Below are 20,609 nucleotides of genomic sequence, written 5' to 3'. Positions count from 1 at the left end.
AGATGCTGTTTATAAGGGAGGTGGTCATGCAGGGTAATCCCGCAGGTGATTAAAAATGTGAAAACAGATAATGTAGTGAGGGATGTTTTCAGAAATTGTCACTTTTAAGAAGAGGAGAGAGAAAGTACAGCAAAAAGTGAAAATATAAATTCTGGGTTGCCGTACTTGGTGGCATACACCAAGCTCACTTCAGCATGTTACACAAGGGCGCAGAGGTGTACTGCTGCTGCTTTGGTAAGCTGCGATATGCCCTGCTTGAGGGTCTACAGATAAAGAGGCGTACTGGCACAATGCCACTGGATGATGAGAAGTAGATGGGGTAGAGGAGGGGAGAAAGATATGATGGCTCGGTGACAGAAACTGCAACGTGTATTCCTGCAAATACCTATTACTGTCCAATAAGTTAAATATTAATCCGACATGTAATGGCATTTTGAGATTGTCTTGTCCTAAAAGCACAGTCTGTATAATAGTGAATGTAGCCCCCGGGATCTGAAAAGTGAAACCAATGTGGAAGTTACTTCAATCTGCATTCTTTCTAATTGCCAGCAGGGGGCGACTCCACTGCATGGAAAAAGAACTCTATTTGTATAACTGACCCAGCTTCTCACTTCATATTTTCCTAATGAGTTTATGGTGTTATTTGCCAGTTTCAAGTCTTCTTCAATGCAACATGATGTTCATTTTGTAAATGATGTTCCCATTTAGAGTAAAATAGATGATAAAACACTTGTGATGGACAAGGTGCGAACCAACAACCTGTCAGTCAAGATAGAGGCATTACAATGCATGCATCAAATAGGTATGAACTTTTTTTCCTGAAATTATCCAAGCTAACTTTGATAAAAGCAGCTTTGAACAGCATAGCCAGGAGCCTGGTGCTGTCAGGTTTCCGGTAAAGGTGGACGTGCATTGTCTTCTTGGATTTTCAATCAGATCCACCCTCTCATCGAAATATGGTCACGTCTGGCTCCAAACGAAAATGGCAAAGACTAAGATGAAAAACTCAAGGCTTCAAAACTGTAGTCTACAAATCAATGGGTGACATTCCAGTGGCTATATCCACTTCTTTCATATAAATTATGCCTTGTGGCTGAAACAGAATATTGAGGCAGAACAGATCATTTCTGAAGTGAACTTTAATACATAAGGAGCAGTTGGATGGCAGCCTACACTGTAGATGGTGAAGAGAATCTAATCATTAAGCTTTATTATACAGTTTTCCTCTTCATCCCCACCTGAGCCAACTCCATTTGCTTAATGAAGACTGTGATGTGCTTGAAAGCTCTCCTTTGTTCTTCAATTCTCTTCAACATATACATTGTAAAAGAATATTGGCCTTTTTTTCTTCACCTTAATTCTCCTAATACTGCAACAGTGGTGCATAAAACAGGAACAGAGAAAAGAAGAGAGGGAATATTTTGTTCTTGTTTGCCATTTATGTCAAGCTGAAGCTTTTAGTTGCTTAGGGCACTGCTATAGATATATTAATAGTAAATTTATTTTATACACGTCTGCTGGATTGGATGCAGAAACCAATATCCATTTTCCAGTGGTGGTTTCAGTTTTATAGAGACAAAAATGTCTTGTGAAATATGTATGTATGTTAATTTATACCTATACCTCCAACCCACTCAGAGTTGACTGTTCACGTGTGTGTCTCCTCTCCAGTGGCCTTGTAGGGACTTGATAATCGCCATAGGGTGCATTTAGGGCACACTTGCCCATCCTGGCTTATCTTTGGAGAAGACAGATAAGTGGAGAGGATCCAGGCTGCCAGGCCAGCACGGATAAAGAGGCTCAGGTTGAAAGTGGGCCATAGTGTGAAGCCAGAAGGATAGTATAGGATCTGCATGTGTGTGAGGGCAAAGACTGGGTTGTGTGTGTTTGTGTGTGTTTGTGTGCAGGTGAGACAGACCCTAGCTCATGTGGTGAAAGTGAGTTGCTGCCCACACAGAGCACAAGAGCAGCATCTAATCCATGGCCATGGGTTGTATTTGTCTTGGTTTGGAAGAGTCCCAAAACAATGTCATCTACATACTTTATTTTTTGTATGTTTTTCGGTTTGGTTGGAAAAACTACTCACCCAAATTTCATGAAACTTAGTTGAAGCGGATAACCTTGGCCACGGAGTAAGCCATTATATTTTGGAGCAGATATGAGTCATGGGGCGGTTACAGGATTTATTTTTAACTTTCATTCACATTGAAAGATTGGGCATGGCCTTGGTGGAGGTCTGCGATCTCCTAGAGCACTTCTTGTTGATTTTTTTCCTATTTTTTAACAATCCTGTTATGATTTATTCACTTTTTTAGTCGTATTTTTAGCCGTGCTAGTGGCACAGCTCAAGGGATGGCAGTGAGGGTCTGTTAGTCACTTTGCTCAGACATTCATGGTCCCCAAAGGATGAATATTTGGTGATATTTCTTCCAGTGCCATCATCGGGTGGTGGCGGAGACACTGTGAAGTTGTCAAATAAACTGTGAAGTTGTCACATAAATAGAAAAATGAGCATATCACATGCTGTTTGAATTTTGGAAAGAAAATCAGGGGTGTTTTATACTGTGTGTGCTGCAAATAGTGCAGGCAGCATTGTACAAAAAGGGTGATTTATTAGTTAATAAGCTGGTTCTTGTAGAGTGTTATCGGCAGTACGTGTGACCTTAGGAAGTCCTTTTGGGTCAGATTTAAAGTGTAGCCGATTGCTTTGTGCTGATTCTCGCTTCTTCCTGCTGCCTTTGGCATAAAGTGCAGCCCAAGTGAAAAGCCATATTAAGTGGCCACCTAGCTAAATTTAGGCTGCCCTTTCTAGAAGCTGCAGTTAAGTATATCCTCCTAATGTTCTCCTTCTTCTTCTCTCCCCTACTCTCCTCCTCTTCTTCCTTTATCTCTTGGTTTATCACTTTGTCATTACCACCCTCCATTCCCTCTCCCATTTACCACTATTTCTCGCCTCATCACCACCTATTTCCCGTCCATCTCCTTTCACTCACCCCACGGCAGCATAAACGCCATGTCCAGAGCACGACCAAGTATGTGGAGCTGATCATCGTGGCCGACAACAGAGAGGTAAGGTTGCATATGTCTCGACTTAGGGCCTGTTTACACAATAATGCTCTCGGGTGGAAACAACAAAATATTTAATCAGATGTGCCTTTCGTTTAGACAGCGACGGCATTTTTGGGGCTTAAAAACGCAAAAAAATGAAACCACCCTCCAGAGTGAAAATCTTAAACATGTTCCACCGTTGCATTTCCGTGGGGGTTGAAAAGGCAAAAATCATCATCACTTATGGGTTTACGTAACATCCATGTGCAGTCCAGGCAAACGACACAAACATGTTGGACTGTTTCCATCAGTCGGACATTCAAGTTACCGTAGCAGCTCTGATTACTATCCAGGAGTCATTTCAGCAGTTAAGCACAATTATCACGGATAATGTAATAGAACAGAGAAGGCATTAATTGCCTACGGCAATTTTATGATGCACCAATTTAGCACAGGCGAAACTGTAGAAGAGAAGTGTCTATGCATGTGTGAGCTCTTGGTGGTGTTGTGTGGCAGTGCTTCACTGTACCACCTAGACACCTGGCGTGCATACTACATCAAATTTCGCAGACTTTTGTGACACCGTATGCACACAGATTTCCCCCTAAAGACGCTCGTCTAAACGTGGAATAAAAACTGAGATCGTACACCACTTTTGCGTTTTCTGTCCAGATCATCTCCATTTAAACAGGGGCTTATTCATCCTTCTGAATCCCACAGGAAAAGGGCTCAGAGGTCACAAGCTTAGCTGCCCCTGGAACCCCTTGAGACGTAGATAAAATGGCTCCACCTCTCCCTTTTTGTCAGCTCTGATATGTCCACTTAATCATCTGTTTCGCTGTCCAGCTACATCTCCCTGCATTTGACTGCTTGACTTACAAATGAGACTATTATGTGCGCCCTGAATTATCTCAAATCTCAGACTTAAGATCTTTAAGAGGGCAAAGAGGTGAAAGTGTTTTTTGCTGACATGAGAATTATAGGTCAATGTCACGTGCTTTGGAGCAACAGAAAGTGAATAAATGCTGGATATAAGACAAGGTGGTTGAGGTTATCTCTTAAGCTTGAAGCTCCACCGAGGAGCTCTTTGATGATAGCAACTGCAGCAGAAGCGCCGGTGGAATTAACATGACGGCCTGTGAAGACATTTCCAGAGCTGACGCAGTGTTGATATGTCCTAAATAATGTCTTTGATGATAATAAACATTCAAGTGGGGGGATCACCTCTTTTTCTCCTTGCTTTTTTCTTTCCCCGCTTGTGTTGTTCAGTTTCAGAAGCAAGGCAAGGACATGGAGAAGGTCAAGCAGCGGCTGGCTGAGATCGCCAATTACGTGGACAAGGTAACAATCAAATCAACAGAGGGGGATGTGGTATGGGCGTGTGATTTATTAGAGGTCACATGAAGCCTGCTGAGAATTAACCGACCTGCGAACAGAGGCTGATTGGATTATGAGTGGATGATCAATTCCATAAGTGGGCTGAGAAATGTTGTGTAGAGGCTGCTTCAATAAAACGTGCCATGGGTGGTGGTTTAATAAAACAGAAGCAAAACATGATTTATTCATACAGGAAGTCTTACATTGATTAATGTTTGTCATTTTTAAGCGGCTATTGTATAGAGGTGGGAATCACCAGCGGCCCCATGATGCGATTTTATCCCGATACTTGAGTCCTGATATGATAATAAAAAAAATGCGATTTTAAGCATTTACTGAGATTTACATTTACATTTAGTCATTTAGCAGACGCTTTTATGCAAAGCGACTTACAGAAAAGGGAAACAGTCAAGGTATAGTGCGATAAGAGGCGTTAGTGCCGCAATAAGTGGTAGTGACTATCTTTAAGGAGTAGAATTGTTGTGTGGTGCTAGGTGAGAAGGTACTCTCTGAAGAGCTGGGTCTTCAGGGGTTTTTACAATTTGAGATACAATTTGTGTACACAAAATTCAAATCAAGAATTGTTTTGTCTAATTAAGAGAAAATTCTCAGTCTATTCATCTCACTTCAGTCTTTTTATTTCTCCACAATGAGAGTCAAACCCACAGACTGATCAACAAAGTATTCAGTCAAACTGAACTGAACTGATATCAAACATGTATGGACGACAACAACTGCAGCATTTTCTCAAACTTTCCTCAACTTTAAGCTTCGCTGCTCTGAATGTTTTTGAATGAAACATAAAAAAGCCTAACTGTGCATTGTTATTTCAACAACTTCCTGACACGATATCCTGACACCACATGGTACCTATAGATTCTCTATATTCTTCTAGTTTCATATGATAACAGTTTCTCCAGTAGATCCGCAGCGAAAATACTGACGGCCCGACGACCATCGGAACGCTAAATATCAATACTTGGCGGCCATGATTCCATATAATATTGCCACGCAAAATATCACAATACTATGCTGTATCAAATGTTTCCCTGACCTCTACTATTGCGTAGTATTTGTGTTTTAATAGGTAATGTACAGTGATGAGAACAGAAATGTAAGGAAACCAATCACCTATAAAACATCTCTCCCCTACCTCCCTCAACCTTTAGTTCTACAGAGCTCTGAATATCCGTGTGGCCCTGGTGGGCCTGGAGGTCTGGAGTGATGTGGACAAGTGTCCCATCACCCAGGACCCGTTCACCACCTTGCACGAGTTCCTAGACTGGAGGAAGGTGAAGCTGCTGCCTCAGAAGCCTCATGACAACGCCCAGCTAATCAGGTAGAGCTGCTATTCTAGCACATAAATCTAATAACTGTGTTACTATTATTTCAAAATTATTCTGAGGATAAAATTAGAGAATGGTAGTTTTGGGAGTGGTCATTGGACTTCTATTTACTTACTTTGCTGCAGTTTACTTGCTGTTCTTTTGAGCTAGCCTCAAAGACACCCTGCAGTGTGGAGTTTTCATTGCCTACATCCACCGTTTTCTTTCACCAAAACAAATTTCATTTCCCACCTCATAAAACATTTGCAAAACCCTTTCTGAATCATTCTTAGCCGTGTGCATGCTGTGACAGCCTCATGAGATGCTAGCAAAATGCACACTGCTGTGAAAATGCTAACAGAATACAGATCTTTCTCTAAAAAAATAATTGTCCTGGTTTTAATGACAAGTATGATGATCAAGTGCAGCTGTTAATACCAGTATTTTAGTATTTTACCGAAACCTGTTCTGCATCTGTATCTGTCAATGTGGATTACCAGTTTGCTAACATGTTAAACTAAGATATACTTCACTATATCTTGTTATTTGATGCTATATTAATGTTTTGAATGTGTTGATGATGTGATGACCTGTGATTTTCTCTCCCTCAGCGGCGTCTATTTCCAGGGCACCACCATTGGTATGGCACCCATCATGAGTATGTGCACAGCAGAGCAGTCTGGAGGAATCGTCATGGTACGTGCTGCAGAACACACACATCCCTTTTATCCATCCTAAAGCAAAGGAGTGCAAAAGAAATATCCCTGACTTTCAGAAAGGAGACCAGACTTATTTTATCATTTCCCTCTGCCTGCCCTCCGCTCTCTGGCTGTTTCTCCACCTCCCTCCTTTCTGACATAATACTCTCTTATTTCTCCCCTGGGTCTGCAGTGTTAGGGTTGAGCTAAGGATTCCAAATTTGATATTAACTTAAGGGCACACACATCATTGAGTCTTTTTCCAGGAAGGCAAAGTTGGTATGCATAGTACCCTCCACTTAGTGCTGATAAATCAGAGTGTGTATCGATTACACGAGTGGAAACCATTGCTTCTTAATGAGGTGCAACAAATGAGTGAATTTAAGGGTACTGCATGTCCCCGCATGGATGAAAACGTAGGGGCATGTCGTAAATGATCACCCATTACAGAACTGCAACTCTATATGTGCTCAAGTCATGTTGTATTAGAGCAAGTCATGCTATTATTTCATACTCTATGTCCCTGAGTGGCTGTTTGTCTTGTGGCCTGGCTGGCTGGTGGTAAGGTTTACAGCTAGTCCCCAGATGGTTCTTCACTCTTGTCCTCCCAGATGGTAAAGTGGGGACTCTGTCATTATGATAGAAGTCTACATACGTGCATACATCAGGTCATAGACATAAAAGATTAGTCTCCAACCGCAGACTCTTCTACTGGGCAAATCACGACCCTGTTGTCGCGGTCGTCTCCCTCCTTTTACAAAGTACCTTTGAACTCATTAGCCAACTTCCCCTATGGGTCTCATTGTTATTTTTTAGGCTGTTAAATCTTAAACATCCATTCTCAAACCATCTGGAAAATCCATTCATGGGCCAGAAACTTACATTAATTTTATTAGTGTGGCAAAACAGAACACAGACAGTGGCGTGCACTTCTTTCTTGAGCACTTCGGCCCCATCAGTCAGCGAAGGTGCCTCGTTTTTTTCTGGAATCAGAAGCTTTTTACTTTGCCTGAATCCAGGCTGCGCAGTTGGATCACGGCAAGTGCTGACAGCTGATGACCGTTACTTTCAAAAAACCCCAGCAGAGCAGTTCATCAGTCTGAGCTCGCTTTGCACAGCGCTACTGAATAATGCACAGTGACGGAAGACTCCAGAGGCAAGGTGCTCTGACGCACAGCTCTGCATCCATGAAGAGCTGATAGCTGCTGCCGCTACATTATTTATCCAGCCTCTTCATGTGTTCATGTTTTACACACCTTGCAGGAAAATCCCCGGCACCTCAGCCGACAAAGCTTTCACCATGTGTCACTGTAGCTCCATCTTCACAGTGCATCCTCCAGTGCTGCCTGTTCTTAATGTCTGTTTTCTTTGCTGGCTGTGTGGTTTTCAAGCTGTCCTTTGAGAGTTTTTCCTCTGTCTTTCAACCTATTTGCTAGTTTTGCACAGAGGAGGGTCCATGTCTTTATTTGTGCGGATGAAGTGGCACATCTGGCTCTGTCAAAGTTTGCCGAGCAAGCTGAAGGTGACAGCCTGCAGTCTGCCATTTCATTTCTCATTTCAGTGCCACAACGTCGAGCAGGGGAAACGCTCCGATAAGCACAGATCCAGCAGCATTGTTTGTTTAATCTTGGCAATATGCAATTACACTCACTTGTTTTGAGTAATGTTTCTCCAGTGGGTCCTGTGGGGAACACCAATTTGGCTAGCATTAAATTTTTTATTATTTGTTATTTTCCTCAGAGTATGTAATCAGAAACGTCTGTTTTTAATTAGCTATTGTTTGCTACAATAGAAGTTAAACTGAACACATTTTATTATTAGAAGTTGCTTGTAGGATCATGTCTAGCCTAGAAAAATACTTGATAAATCAGACTCATAAACTTAAGAGGTTTGAGAATATACTTGATTGGTGAGAGGCAATGGAACGTTCAGTTTCCACATGATTGATCTTTTCTTTTAGGATCATTCAGACAACCCCCTGGGCGCCGCAGTCACTCTGGCCCACGAACTCGGACACAACTTCGGAATGAACCATGACACCCCAGAGAGGGGGTGTGGCTGCAGGGTGACCGTGGATCGTGGAGGCTGCATCATGACTCCCTCCACTGGGTGAGTCACAGCGTCTATCTCGACAATTAAAAGCCAATAGATCTTAACGATAGCGTTCTCCTTACTGCAATATCCAAGATTGCGGCAGTTTTATTTCAGCTAGTTGGCCTCCATCAGCCTCAGGACACATGCTATCGTTCACTGCTTCAGTGCACTCCAGTGAGGTTCTGCTTTACAAATGTAACTCTGAAACCATCTGAAATGCATCATCATGATGTCAAGCCATCATTAAGTTTGTATTAATTCAGTCACTTATTAAATATAGTGAGTGTCGCTCAAAAGAGCCCAGATTGTGATCATATGTAAACATTATTCCACATGCTTTCCATTTTGTAATTTATTGTCTATCGAGCATTAAGCAAATAATGCAGTTGAACGGCTGGGCCGTTGGGTTTATGGCCTATTCAACAGCTGTGCTAATGCCCTGAGGCAATATGACTCATTTTGAATGGGAAGCCAATGGCAGTTCAGTTCAGTGGCAGTGCATGGCCAAAACAGCACAGTTTTACTTATCCTGACACAATGCAGCTCATCTCCAGTCGACTAACGAGCACAGTGCAGAAAGTGTCTATTGTCTAAGTGTGTGAGTAAGATATTCCACTGAATGTATTCTGCAAACAAAAAGTCCATATCTGGCTTATTTAAATGGCGGCCTGTGGGCCCAGAAGTAACCTCTGAGTGGCCAAGCAGAATCAGATTTACGGTAAACCAAATATTGCAGCGGAAAACAAGTGAGTTTTGGCACCTAAATTGCAATCGCCATTTAATGGTGTAATAACACCCTTCTGCACATATAGCAGGGCAACCAGGCACCTGCTAACCCATATGTATGAGGCTGATAATGGCTGATAATGGCCATTTAATGGGCTGGTTCAAAACGGGAGATTCGAAATGGGTGGTGTATTTATTAGAAATAGCCTAGTGTCACTGCTGTTAACTTCATACTTATATCACATATTTGTCACGTGTCTAAACAGACAGTGATGGAAATGAACACACACACACACACACACACACACACACACACACACACACACACACACTGGCCCAATCTGGTCAACACAACTGTGTTTTATCTTTCAACATATCAACACAGAGTTACAGTTATTATATAGTTGCTCACTATGAATTTTAATGTCTTGCATCTTGTAGTAGACTGAGCCGAGGGATAGAGGTGTTCTGGGTGGAAAAATTGGGTATCAGTTCCAGCTCAAGGTCTAGTGGTCTGTGGGAGTCTCGGATTGGTGTTTATGCTGGAAACATCCCTTTGTATTTGGCTTGGACCAGCCCCATGAAAAACAGGGTAACACTATTCTTGATTATAGACTCATAAAACAACACAGCAGTAAGATGTTGATTTATATTTAACCATGATTGAGGGTATCCCTGGTCAAGGACTTTATCCTAAAATTGGCAACATGATGAAAATGTAAAAAAGAGCAAGAAATACTTGTTTCCATCTTTCTCCTACTGCCTCTCCCTGGCTGCCTCATTTTCTTCCTTACTCACCGCCAGTTGGAGTGATTCTATTCTTTGACATACATGCATCTTTAATGTTGGAAAATCTCTTTGCTGCTGCCAAATAAATAGTTAAATACCTCTGAAAACTGTCTATTTTACAGTTTTCTATGTAGGGAAAACTTATCACCTCTCCCTTAAAATATCTCAATCAGAAGTCATAGGTAGGAGTGATCAGCCTCTGTGAATGTGAGAGGGTGTAGTTAGCTACCAAACATAGACTAGTACGGAGTGAAAAAAAGGCATGAATATTTAGTTTTTTGTTCAGCTCTCCACAGAGACTGTGTTTGTTTTTTTTTATTTCCTTCTGACAAAAGAAAGAATCTATCCCTTGGTTTTCGAACTAATCCCCCCTACATCTCCGTGTTGCACCATATTGCTACTCTGCTATTTAATCCAGGATTAAGGAAGCAAAACATTTAAATAAGGATGTTTAGGAACTCTATATTGCCTCATTCTGCTTCCTCAGTTAATTCAGGTCAACAGCATACACTCTCTGCCTGAGGCGGTACTACATCTCCCATGAGTCCAGCTCAAGCCTCTCGTACTTCCATGCTTTAAAACGCCATGTGGCCACACACACGGGCTCTGCTTCAATCACCTGAATGTTGTTCATCGGCCGGCAGCTACAGTTTATAGCATTGACTGCCATGTTTTTCTAGGCAGGCGACCAGCTCTTTTTAAAGCACAATGTGATTACACAGAATGCCTCTTCACAAGGACTTGGATGAGTTAGTACAACAGCCTTGCTGATTACCAGTCCTTGCATTCATTAATTGAAAGTACTTACCTTTCTCCACTCAGTGAAGAGTACCTTGAGTTTAGTTTTTGCTGTTTTGATTGATCTCTTCATTTTAATCAAATAGAGTACACAAATGTCTTCATTGTGGCTCGTATGTAAAGAAAGATACCCATCAGAGTCTGCTGGCCTTGCTGCTGGAGATAATGGGATCCAGTTCATTATGATTATACTGGAGTAGGGGGTGGGGAGTTTGGGGTAGGTGGTGGGGGGAAGTAAAACTACAAGCTCTCCCAATATCAGCTGCATATCTGCACAGAGCACTGCTTGTTTCCTGCTCACATTGGTCACGGCCAATTGTCTTGCTCCCCTCTCCATCCATCCCACTATCCCCCCATTAGCTCCAAATGAGAACAGGCTGGTGTCTCCATCCTTTGAGATTATAACTCTTTCAACCGCACAAACAGGAACACACACACATCAACTGAGCTGCTGCAGGGTATGCTGTGGACAGAGGAACATACTTATGTAAACAAACATATACATAGGAGATCTATCTCCCCTAAAGTCTAAAACAGGAACTCCACAGGGTTATGTGCTGGCTTCACTACTTTTGGTAACTCTTGTTTACGTTGTAGTTCTTTCAGGGGGCGTTTTGTTATATGAACTCCGAACAATGTCCGGAGAATCATGTCTGGACCCTTCTTCTTTATCCTCGAATGTTTGTATTTTTCTAGTGTCACTCCAGTCCCATAATAGAAGTGTCGTCAACACGCCAATCCATTACTCCCACTACCTTGAGCTCAATAAGACATTGTACAGACTTTGTACTAGGGAGTTGGCAGGGTAAAGTATTTTTTAATGTCCGATCCAACTGATTTGGACATTTACGATCTCACATACAGCTCCTTCAGGTAATGTCTGAATAAATTTGGGGTATGAAAGGGGCCATTGCCAGGAAACAAAACCGATGCCTGTTTTATAATATTCAGGGTGAAAGGGCCAAGGGTAAAAAATGTAGGCTGAACAGATGGGAGGTTTGCAACCAGTTCTGATTGAACTACATTTGGGCTCAAATTAATTTGCACCGAGGATTTCGGGGGGAAAAAACAAGTTCTGATTTGTGTTACCGAGCTTGGTTTCTAGATGTATGCAGATGATGTAACTATTTATCCATCCATGATAGGAATGCTTTTTGATGTTGTTTGATGAACAAGGAGAACAATCGTTGAGGTTGTCGTTCAATGCACATTTAATCCACACAATGTTGGATTCAGTTTTGGCATGCTTCAGAATGAATGAAAATGTTACAGAGACTGAAAGTTCTTATATGCTCGTCGTGGGACTGTGCCAGTTATTTTGGTACACTGAAGGTTAACATAGGCTTATTAGGTCAAGTTGTCAAAACAGTTGTCATATATTACTCCAGTGTGGTCAGCTTATATGGTCAGCCTGTCAACACAGCTTAAACATCTTAGTCAAGTGGTTAGAGACGACCCAAGTCTTGTACCTGAAATACGTTAAGTATTAGTAGTAGTTTACACTGAGCTAATGGATACATGCTGTGTATAATTGCAAGGAATGCATCTTAACAAAAACTATTTCCTCGATTGGACAAAAACTTGTGAAATTGTTGCATCATATAAATAGCATGGTTATAAAATTGTAAATGCTGTGATATATATATAATATGCACATATGTTGAGTGCTATACAGTCACTTGCTTTCAAAGTCAGTCACACACGCTGATATGTTAATAAAGACTCCAATACATTACCAAGACAAGGTTAAATCACTTATGGTTGAAGTACGATGATGACTGCTGGGCACAATCACTGTCTGTTAGAGAGTGATATATTTCCCTTGTCATAAAAAAATCAGGAATCACCGTAAGTGAGTCGAAATCCAAGGCATGCCATGGAAATGTGACCCGTGCCCCCTCTGAAGGACAGGAACTCTCTAGTATGCCTTGTTTAATTGGGTCCATAGGGAAATCATTGTGAAAATGCTCTTTAGTATCTACGACACAGGCCAGACTGCCAGGCACCAAAGGCCATAACAGATCATATCACCTAATGTCATCGCCCAAAGCTCAGGCTCTACATGCTCATAAGAAGCCATAAAAATAATATTAAATATGCAGCAAAGCAACCTTGGTTTTAAATTACTAAAGCAAGCATGAAATATTTGTTACAGTTGTCACAGTCGGGTTTGAATGATCTTTTATTCACATTGGTTCCAGAAGATCAAGGTCTTCCAAAATGTAATAAAAATGTAATAGCAGAATGAAGACAGGGTCACAATCAGTGTTTGCACATTTCACATTTTCTCTTAAAATGTTCTCTAGGATGGTGGAAAATGTTTTGGCAGATGCGTCATTGCAACGACCGGGGAAATCTGATTCATAGCCTGATCAGTGTTTTATGGCTGAGAAGATGTGACACAAAGTGCCTGTGCAGGATGTGCTGGATGGGTTTTCTCTGTGATGTGAACCACAAGGACAGACAGGCTAAGAGGAGAGAGTCCTGCCTAGCTATGTTTGGGTTAAAGGGCTCTGTTTATTAATGTGCTACTTGCCTTAAAGGATTCTGATTGCTGGTGAAAAAGAGTGGAATTTATGGTCACAGTCTGCAGCAAAATAAAATCTAAGCGTGACCTTCATGTGTTTATCATGCAACATTTTAAGAAGAAATAAGTCATTTTTTCATTACTTAAGGCAGACTATAATGCTCCCAATAAATTTAATTTAGCATAGCAACCTTTTGATCCCCCCTTTCGCTTAATTTCTGCTCATAATTATAGTTTTCGACCCTGCACCTGTGTAAAAGCTTTTTGGATGTGCATGCTCAACACTGAGCACTTTAATTAAACACATAATTGTACTTGAGTGTCATCAAACAATGAAGAAAGTTAAAAACATCCTGATTATGTTGAGATAAAATACTGTTGCCTTTTTTGGATTTCCAGCCAAGAAAATGTGTTTATATTTGAGTGCAAAGGTAGGTCAGACAAACATCAGATCCATAGAAATCTATGCAGTTTTTGTTTCCAGTTGTCAAAGAATCCATTTAATATATTTTCTTTACTTTACTGATGACTCTAATGCTCCACAAAAATGTGGGTTACCTGTTACAGTTTATCTACCTTCTTGTAAAAGCAGCAGGGCCTTTGAGATGTTTGGAAGCCTTCAGCACTGTAGCATTACCACAGTATGGGGCAGATCATAGGGGCCTATAACAGATCTGGCAATGATTCCTTATCACCAGACCTCCCACAGATCCATTAAAGCCGTGTCTGGCCATTGCCCTGGCTTCGTTGCAGTGATTGCTTTGTACACTCTATCAACCATCAACTGCAGTACCTCTGAAGCTAAGGAGCCAACTGTCAAACACTGACTGCAGGTTAGAGATGAACAAAAGCACACAGAGAACAAAGAAGAATTGATTCAATCATGCAACTGGAGCACGACTAGGTGGAAAAACAGTGCAGCATCATGAGACAGAACCAAGAGTAGTCATAGAGACCATGCTGAGGTCAACACGGCTCATCCTTTGTGAATGCAGAGATGAGAACAAGCCTGAAGGTCACATAATCGTACTTGGTCTTTTCTTTTGAGGCGGTGGCCCAGACGCCCTTGGGATGAGTGGTTGTCTAGTGTCTGTGGTGCGCCATGAGCCCCAGATGTGCCCACCGTGACTGGCCCTGGCCCTGCTTCACTTGCCCGAAGGCCTGCAGCTGCTAAATGCCATTCACTGTAATTCATCAGTGCCTCTGCCTTTACATAGCAATTATTCCTCCTCCCACCCCCACATCGTTGCAGGGTAGACCATTTATTTCTGTATTGCCTCTCATAAAGAACAGCTGTATCCTGAGCCACTCATGTGTCTCAGGGATGTGAGTGTTTGTCATGGTTTGCAAGGACTAGTAACTGAAGAACGGGGCTGAGTTCATGGAAATTGAATTAATTGCAGCAAAACAGGGGGTGCAACTTGAGCAAGCAATTTTAGCTAGGGCTTTGGGGGCAAGGAGGAAATCAACAACAGCAGTTGCTAAGGAAGTGGTCTGCCTGTTGAGCAGCAGCCTTGACAGCTGTTCATCATACCAAGATCCCCTGAGGTGCTCAGAGAGGAGGAAGGGAAAAAGAGGGCGCAATAATGGCTGTTTTAACAGCTTTTCCTATTGGTCTTTCCTTTTGCCATTTCATGTCGTTACAAATCCACTCTGATCTTTTGCTTTAATCCAGAGTTTGTAGAAGTCTGCTTCGAGGTACTCCACTTTCACCTAACACAACCTCTGGATCGTATTGACTTTAGAGAGCAGCAGGTTGTGTGTTTGGGGAGGGGGGTCAGCAGCAGGAGCTGATGTAAGCCGCCTCCACACATGACGGAAATCAAAGGCAAGCCGAGAATGAGGTCATGTCAAAACATTGAAAGAGTGTCATGACATATTTAGAGCCGTATTAGATGTGAAACCCAATCAGAGAGAAAACACAGTTTGAAAGACTCGTAGACATTGAGCTACACAGAATTGCCTCCTTCTCTGAGATGAAAAACTCCACAGAGAAAGTGGTTATTTTACAGCTTCTGCATCAATACAGCCAATGGGTCTGACTTCAAGGCTCAGCCATATAGCTGAAAACAAATTGACAACTCTACCCCATTAAAACTCATATTTTACCCATAGAAACACCTCAATGAGCTGCATTTTCTGGGCTGCCAAGGTTGTATTATTTACCCGACTGTGGCACAGGAGGTAAAGCGGGTCATCCTTAAATCCCAAGGTTGGTGGTTCGATCCTGCCTCCTTCTGTAGAGCATGGATGGATTACTCAATAGGCAGCCCAAGTGCTTGCATAGCAACTCCGCAAATGAGAAATTATAAAGCGTTGCGTCCAGTAAGGTCAAAAGCGATGTATGAATGCAGACCAATTACCATTTTACCGTTTACCCCTTGATGCCACATGAATTGGCCCTGATGCACCAAGCTTTTCATGAATATTCATAATGAAAGATATGTAGATATTGCCAATCATGCCATAATGTTTGCTGACCTTTCAACACTGTCATTTTCTAGACCAGAAACACTTCACAAGCTAACTAGACAATTTCCCTCCCTGTCATTTCAGATAATACATTATGCACAGGATATATGGCAGGTGTTTGATTTACTCTGCAGGCACTTTTTCTTGCAGCTCTGAATTGTAAACGACTCCGAAATGGTCACATTTTGTATCAGGATTCATTAAAAAGCGGGTTTAGTGTGTTGAAATAAACATTTGGGCATCTAAGTTGACCCAGATCTCCCACATATTGTCTCATGTGTGCACTCAGCTGTTTGCACTAAGACAAGCCAAGTTATAATTGTGTATAATATTCTGTACAGATTCAGCCATTCTGGCCTTGTTAGGCTGACTTTAATGGTGTAGGAGGAGGTATTAAAAACCTCATATGGTGCTTTTTTTATCAAGACACATAGAGAACAAGATACAGTCTGCACATTTTTATGCACACACACATACACACACACAGTTATCTGAGGCAGTATATTATCAGAGAAATAAAGCCACATGAGGTCTGTAACAAAGCTTTTGGCAGACAGAGCCGTGGGCTGTGTGCTCTCCCCACAGAGCAGACCACCCTCTCGGTCCACTCCAAAAACAATATTAAAAACACACCATCCCCCGTTTCTCCCAAATTTATAGGTGTTGCAAGTCTTGCGAGGGAAGCACTTTTTGGTTTGAGTTTTTACGATTCCCTGTCTCATAAAATATTTCTTATCAGATCTCCCTCTCTCCGCGGAGAGAGGAGTCACTGGTGCCCTGCACTGTTTGCATGCTAATGCAGCTTTGGTGAGGTTGCTGAGCTCTGGTGGTTAATTGATTTTGTGATTAGCAGCAATTAGCGCTGATTAGATCGAACTGAAGAGGACCCTTGTGGGGGATCTCGATCGTCTTTCTCCTCTGTCTCTATTTTCGTCGCTCACAAAAATTTGTATTTCCCTCACAGGTATCCGTTCCCCACAGTGTTCAGCAGCTGCAGCAAGAAGGACCTCACGGCCAGTTTTGATAAAGGCGTCGGGATGTGTCTGTTCAACATGCCTGAGGTCAAGGTGCTCTACGGTGGGCAAAAATGTGGCAACGGCTATGTCGAGGAGGGAGAGGAGTGTGACTGTGGAGAACTTGAGGTGAGAGTGTGATACAGATCCCCTATAATATATCAGCATTCTTGTTTTTTGTACCCCTTCTGTAAAATCTGTCTTCACTGCCAGCCATAGATCATTTTAAATGTTTCCCACATTCTAGAAATAAAATAAGCAGAAGTGCTAGTATGGGTTTCTGCAGCTTTCCTGACAGTAGCATAGCAAAAAACAACATTTTTTCAGAGTAAAAACAAATAGTTCACCTCGGTTTCAAAGCTAACAGCACAGCGTTTTCGCATTTCAAACAAAGTCTTCAGAAAATGCGCTTAGAGATTAGAGTGTGAATCCATTCATTCTATGCACTGAAGTTGTGTTTGGGAGGAGGTTGTCTGATCGTGATACAATTCACTGAGAGGAAACTTCGTTGACAGCTTCACCCCGTCTGCCGGTGAATTATTTAAATGAATCTGCATTGGCATGCACATACGTAACGGTGGCACACGTTGCTCACTGCTGTGGCTGTGGGATGATAAAACACTTAATCATGATGCAGCTGACAATCAGCAGAGGCAGGCTGACAATGGAAGAATTATGAAATATGAAGGAGACATCTATTATGGTTTGGACGGATATTTTATATTATACAATAGCGTACGTGACAGAATGCCATGTTTGTTTACTCTTTAAAGCCCAGTGAGTCTTTTTGTGAGCTGTTCAGGCTTCAGTCAGGGTCAACGCTGAAAGTGGCCTTGTCCTTCAAAACAAAGAACTGACATAAGCCCCGCAGGCCTGAGCCAGCAGCGATAATAAAGCTCTCCACAGAGTCGAGCTGCGTCATGCCAGCCCAGGCCAGATCGGAGTGCTCAGACAGCACCTCTCTCCACCATTAAAAAGCCTCATTAAAAGTCCTATTCCTCACAATCACAGGCAACTTCTTTTCAGTGAGACTCCTCCGCCTCCTTTTGGCCCCTGGGACCATGGGAAAGGCCCTTAATGGTTTTCAGGCTGAAAGAAGTTCTGGAAGGCCCATCATGTCAGCGCGTCCCCTGCCAGCTCCCTCCATCTACTTCCTCCTGACTCTCACTGCGCTCGGCTCGGCTGAACGGTATGTTCAGACCGCTGCCTGATGGCGGGAGGGAGAGAGTCCAGTCAGCCGGCCTCCGTGTGACATCACATGTGCACACATCTGATGCACTGAGCCTCGATTGAATGCTCACTTCAATCAGAAGGCAAAGAGTTGCTGATTGGTACAGGGCATGACTCATGATAAAGGCTAACATGAAAACTCCATGGTGAGATTTAAAGGGATGGTATGTTGCAGATAAATGTCTCCTGAGCAGTATTTAGAAAAAAGACACTTGACGGAGTGGCAGGTAAGGGCTTAATTCCTTGCAGCTAGAGTCACTGCACTGCTTATCCTACCTGCACAGAGGTTGTGTGATTAGTTGGGGGAGGGTAGTGTGTGTGTTACAAGCCACTGGTGAAGCTCCACACCTAACGCAATGAAGCAGAAGATTATGGGCCTTTTAAGATTCCTCTTTGTAGTTTTAGAATATGAATTTCTGCACAGAGCTGAGTTAATAAACAGTCCAGTTTCAAGAACCGTCCTCTTGAATTCCTGAAGTGTTATTAGTTACCATTGGTTATATCAAGTGGGTTTTTTCATCCATAAATGTATTTTTATGCGCATATTGAAGTATCACATTAGTAAAATTGTATGGGAATGGTGGAATTCAATAAAACATATTCAATTGTGCAAAAAGTTTTTATGCATGCTTGAGGGTTTTTTGTTTTTGTCTAGAGTTGATAAATGCGATATGGAAATGCTTTTTTATTAATATGATTTATTGTGAGAAACCAAGCAATTCTATGTAAAGTCAGCCATTCAGCTCGAATGGAATAGTACTTTCTATAACCACATTTACCCCCACTGTGATGCCAGATCAGGTTCCTTAGATCGAATCGTCAAATTGACTATTCCGGATCACCGGTAATTTTTACATTAGTTGAAAAGTCTCTTGCTCACCCCATTGGCAGGTTTTTGGTCAATACTAGCCAGTTTGATTGGGATTGCACAATATTTTGCTTGACAAATTTTCGTTCTCTTTCTTTCTTTTCTCCTTCTTCTCCTAATTTTTCTATATCTTTCACCGTCCTGCTCATGGTTCCAGGGGTCTAAATGAGCTTGTAAGTCCTGTCAGATGGAAACATTGTTGTTTTTAGAGAACTAGAAACTGCTGTTTCCTTTCCTACTGCCAGTTTTTTAGTTGCTATGGAATACAGTCCTGCTAGGGCTGCATCCCCTCTGATAACAAAGTCTGAATGTTTCCTCTGAGGTGAAATATGATCTCTTTGTGCTGAGTTAATTCTTCTTTCCTTTTGTTCCCCCAATGCTTACTGTGCTTGTCTTCTTTTCCCATTATTTTTCTTTCTGAAGGAATGTATGAATCCCTGCTGCAATGCTACTACCTGCACTCTGAAGGGGGATGCTGTTTGTGCACACGGACAGTGCTGCCAGGACTGTCAGGTACGATGCACACTCACTGTATACTGTCACAGCTGCGACATGGTTTGTTTTTACAGGCATCTTGACATAAAGCTCACCACATATTTGTCTAAGCTTCACTCTGGGTTTCCGTCTCAACCACTGTTGCTTGCTGTCAACATCAGCTAAAGCCAGCAGGCACTCCATGCCGTGAATCCAGCAACTCATGTGATCTGCCTGAGTTCTGCACCGGCACCGGCCCCCACTGCCCCTCCAACGTCTACCTGCATGATGGCCATGCCTGCCACAACGTGGACGGCTACTGTTACAACGGCATCTGCCAGACTCACGAGCAGCAGTGCATCACGCTGTGGGGTCCAGGTATGTGGAATGCCGCCTTGCTGTGTCTCGCTGCCCATGAATGGTTCAGCCATGGTGGCCAGCTTTCTCATGTGTTTCATTGTGCTTTGTAGGAGCTAAGCCAGCTCCGGGCATCTGCTTTGAAAGAGTCAACTCAGCGGGAGATCCCTATGGCAACTGTGGCAAAGACTCTAAAGGCTCCTTTGCCAAATGTGATGCACGGTAAGACCTGACACTCCTGTAGAAACCAACAAATGCAATTAATTTTATGTCAGCTATGGAATGCAGTGGAAAACTGTGTACAGTCAACTTCTGTGCACCAACTGTTCTACACTGTATACATCTTTTATTTTTTGATAGACCTCACTGTTTATACTGTAAATTTTGTTTATATTTATATTTACTAATGCAGTGCAAGGAAGTATGTATTTGTACATTACAACGTCTGCAACTCCATAAAAGACTTACTTTTCATAAGGTCAAACAATCTCAATCTCAAACAATTTCAACATTGATATTCACCGGAAACTATTTGAATATTATTGGAAAATCGAACCTTGTAGCGCACTTTAAAGTCCGAAAGATAGGTAGGCTAAATAGACTCACAGATGAGATGAGTCAGGCATGGAAATCCAGAGTGAATTGTGTTACTGACCAGGTGTAGGCCTATCACACAATGGGGCGGAGCTCCCCTAAAAGGGGTCCGATCAGAAACAGTGCAATGCCACAACACGTCCTACGTAAATAATGATGATATTTTGAAAAATAAATTCAAAAATCTTCAAAATTGAGGATGCACATCTTCGTGCCATG

General features: G+C 42.2%; 1 protein-coding gene across 1 annotated transcript in view; it reads left to right on the top strand.

The window, feature by feature from the left end:
- The window catches only part of LOC131959680 (disintegrin and metalloproteinase domain-containing protein 12-like), an 89,609-nt gene that overhangs the window by 55,935 nt on the left and 13,065 nt on the right, over positions 1–20,609 (top strand). Inside the window, exons 7-15 of the mRNA XM_059324895.1 lie at positions 3,004–3,069; positions 4,318–4,389; positions 5,595–5,764; positions 6,362–6,446; positions 8,409–8,557; positions 16,819–16,996; positions 19,389–19,478; positions 19,622–19,817; positions 19,910–20,018. Coding sequence (XP_059180878.1) covers positions 3,004–3,069; positions 4,318–4,389; positions 5,595–5,764; positions 6,362–6,446; positions 8,409–8,557; positions 16,819–16,996; positions 19,389–19,478; positions 19,622–19,817; positions 19,910–20,018 — 1,115 coding nt within the window. The remainder of the gene's footprint in view (positions 1–3,003; positions 3,070–4,317; positions 4,390–5,594; positions 5,765–6,361; positions 6,447–8,408; positions 8,558–16,818; positions 16,997–19,388; positions 19,479–19,621; positions 19,818–19,909; positions 20,019–20,609) is intronic.

This window comes from Centropristis striata, chromosome 21 (assembly GCF_030273125.1).
Source record: "Centropristis striata isolate RG_2023a ecotype Rhode Island chromosome 21, C.striata_1.0, whole genome shotgun sequence".
Taxonomy (NCBI): Eukaryota; Metazoa; Chordata; class Actinopteri; order Perciformes; family Serranidae; genus Centropristis; species Centropristis striata.
Note: the sequence above shows the minus strand (reverse complement) of the source record. Positions and strands in the feature narration are given on the sequence as shown.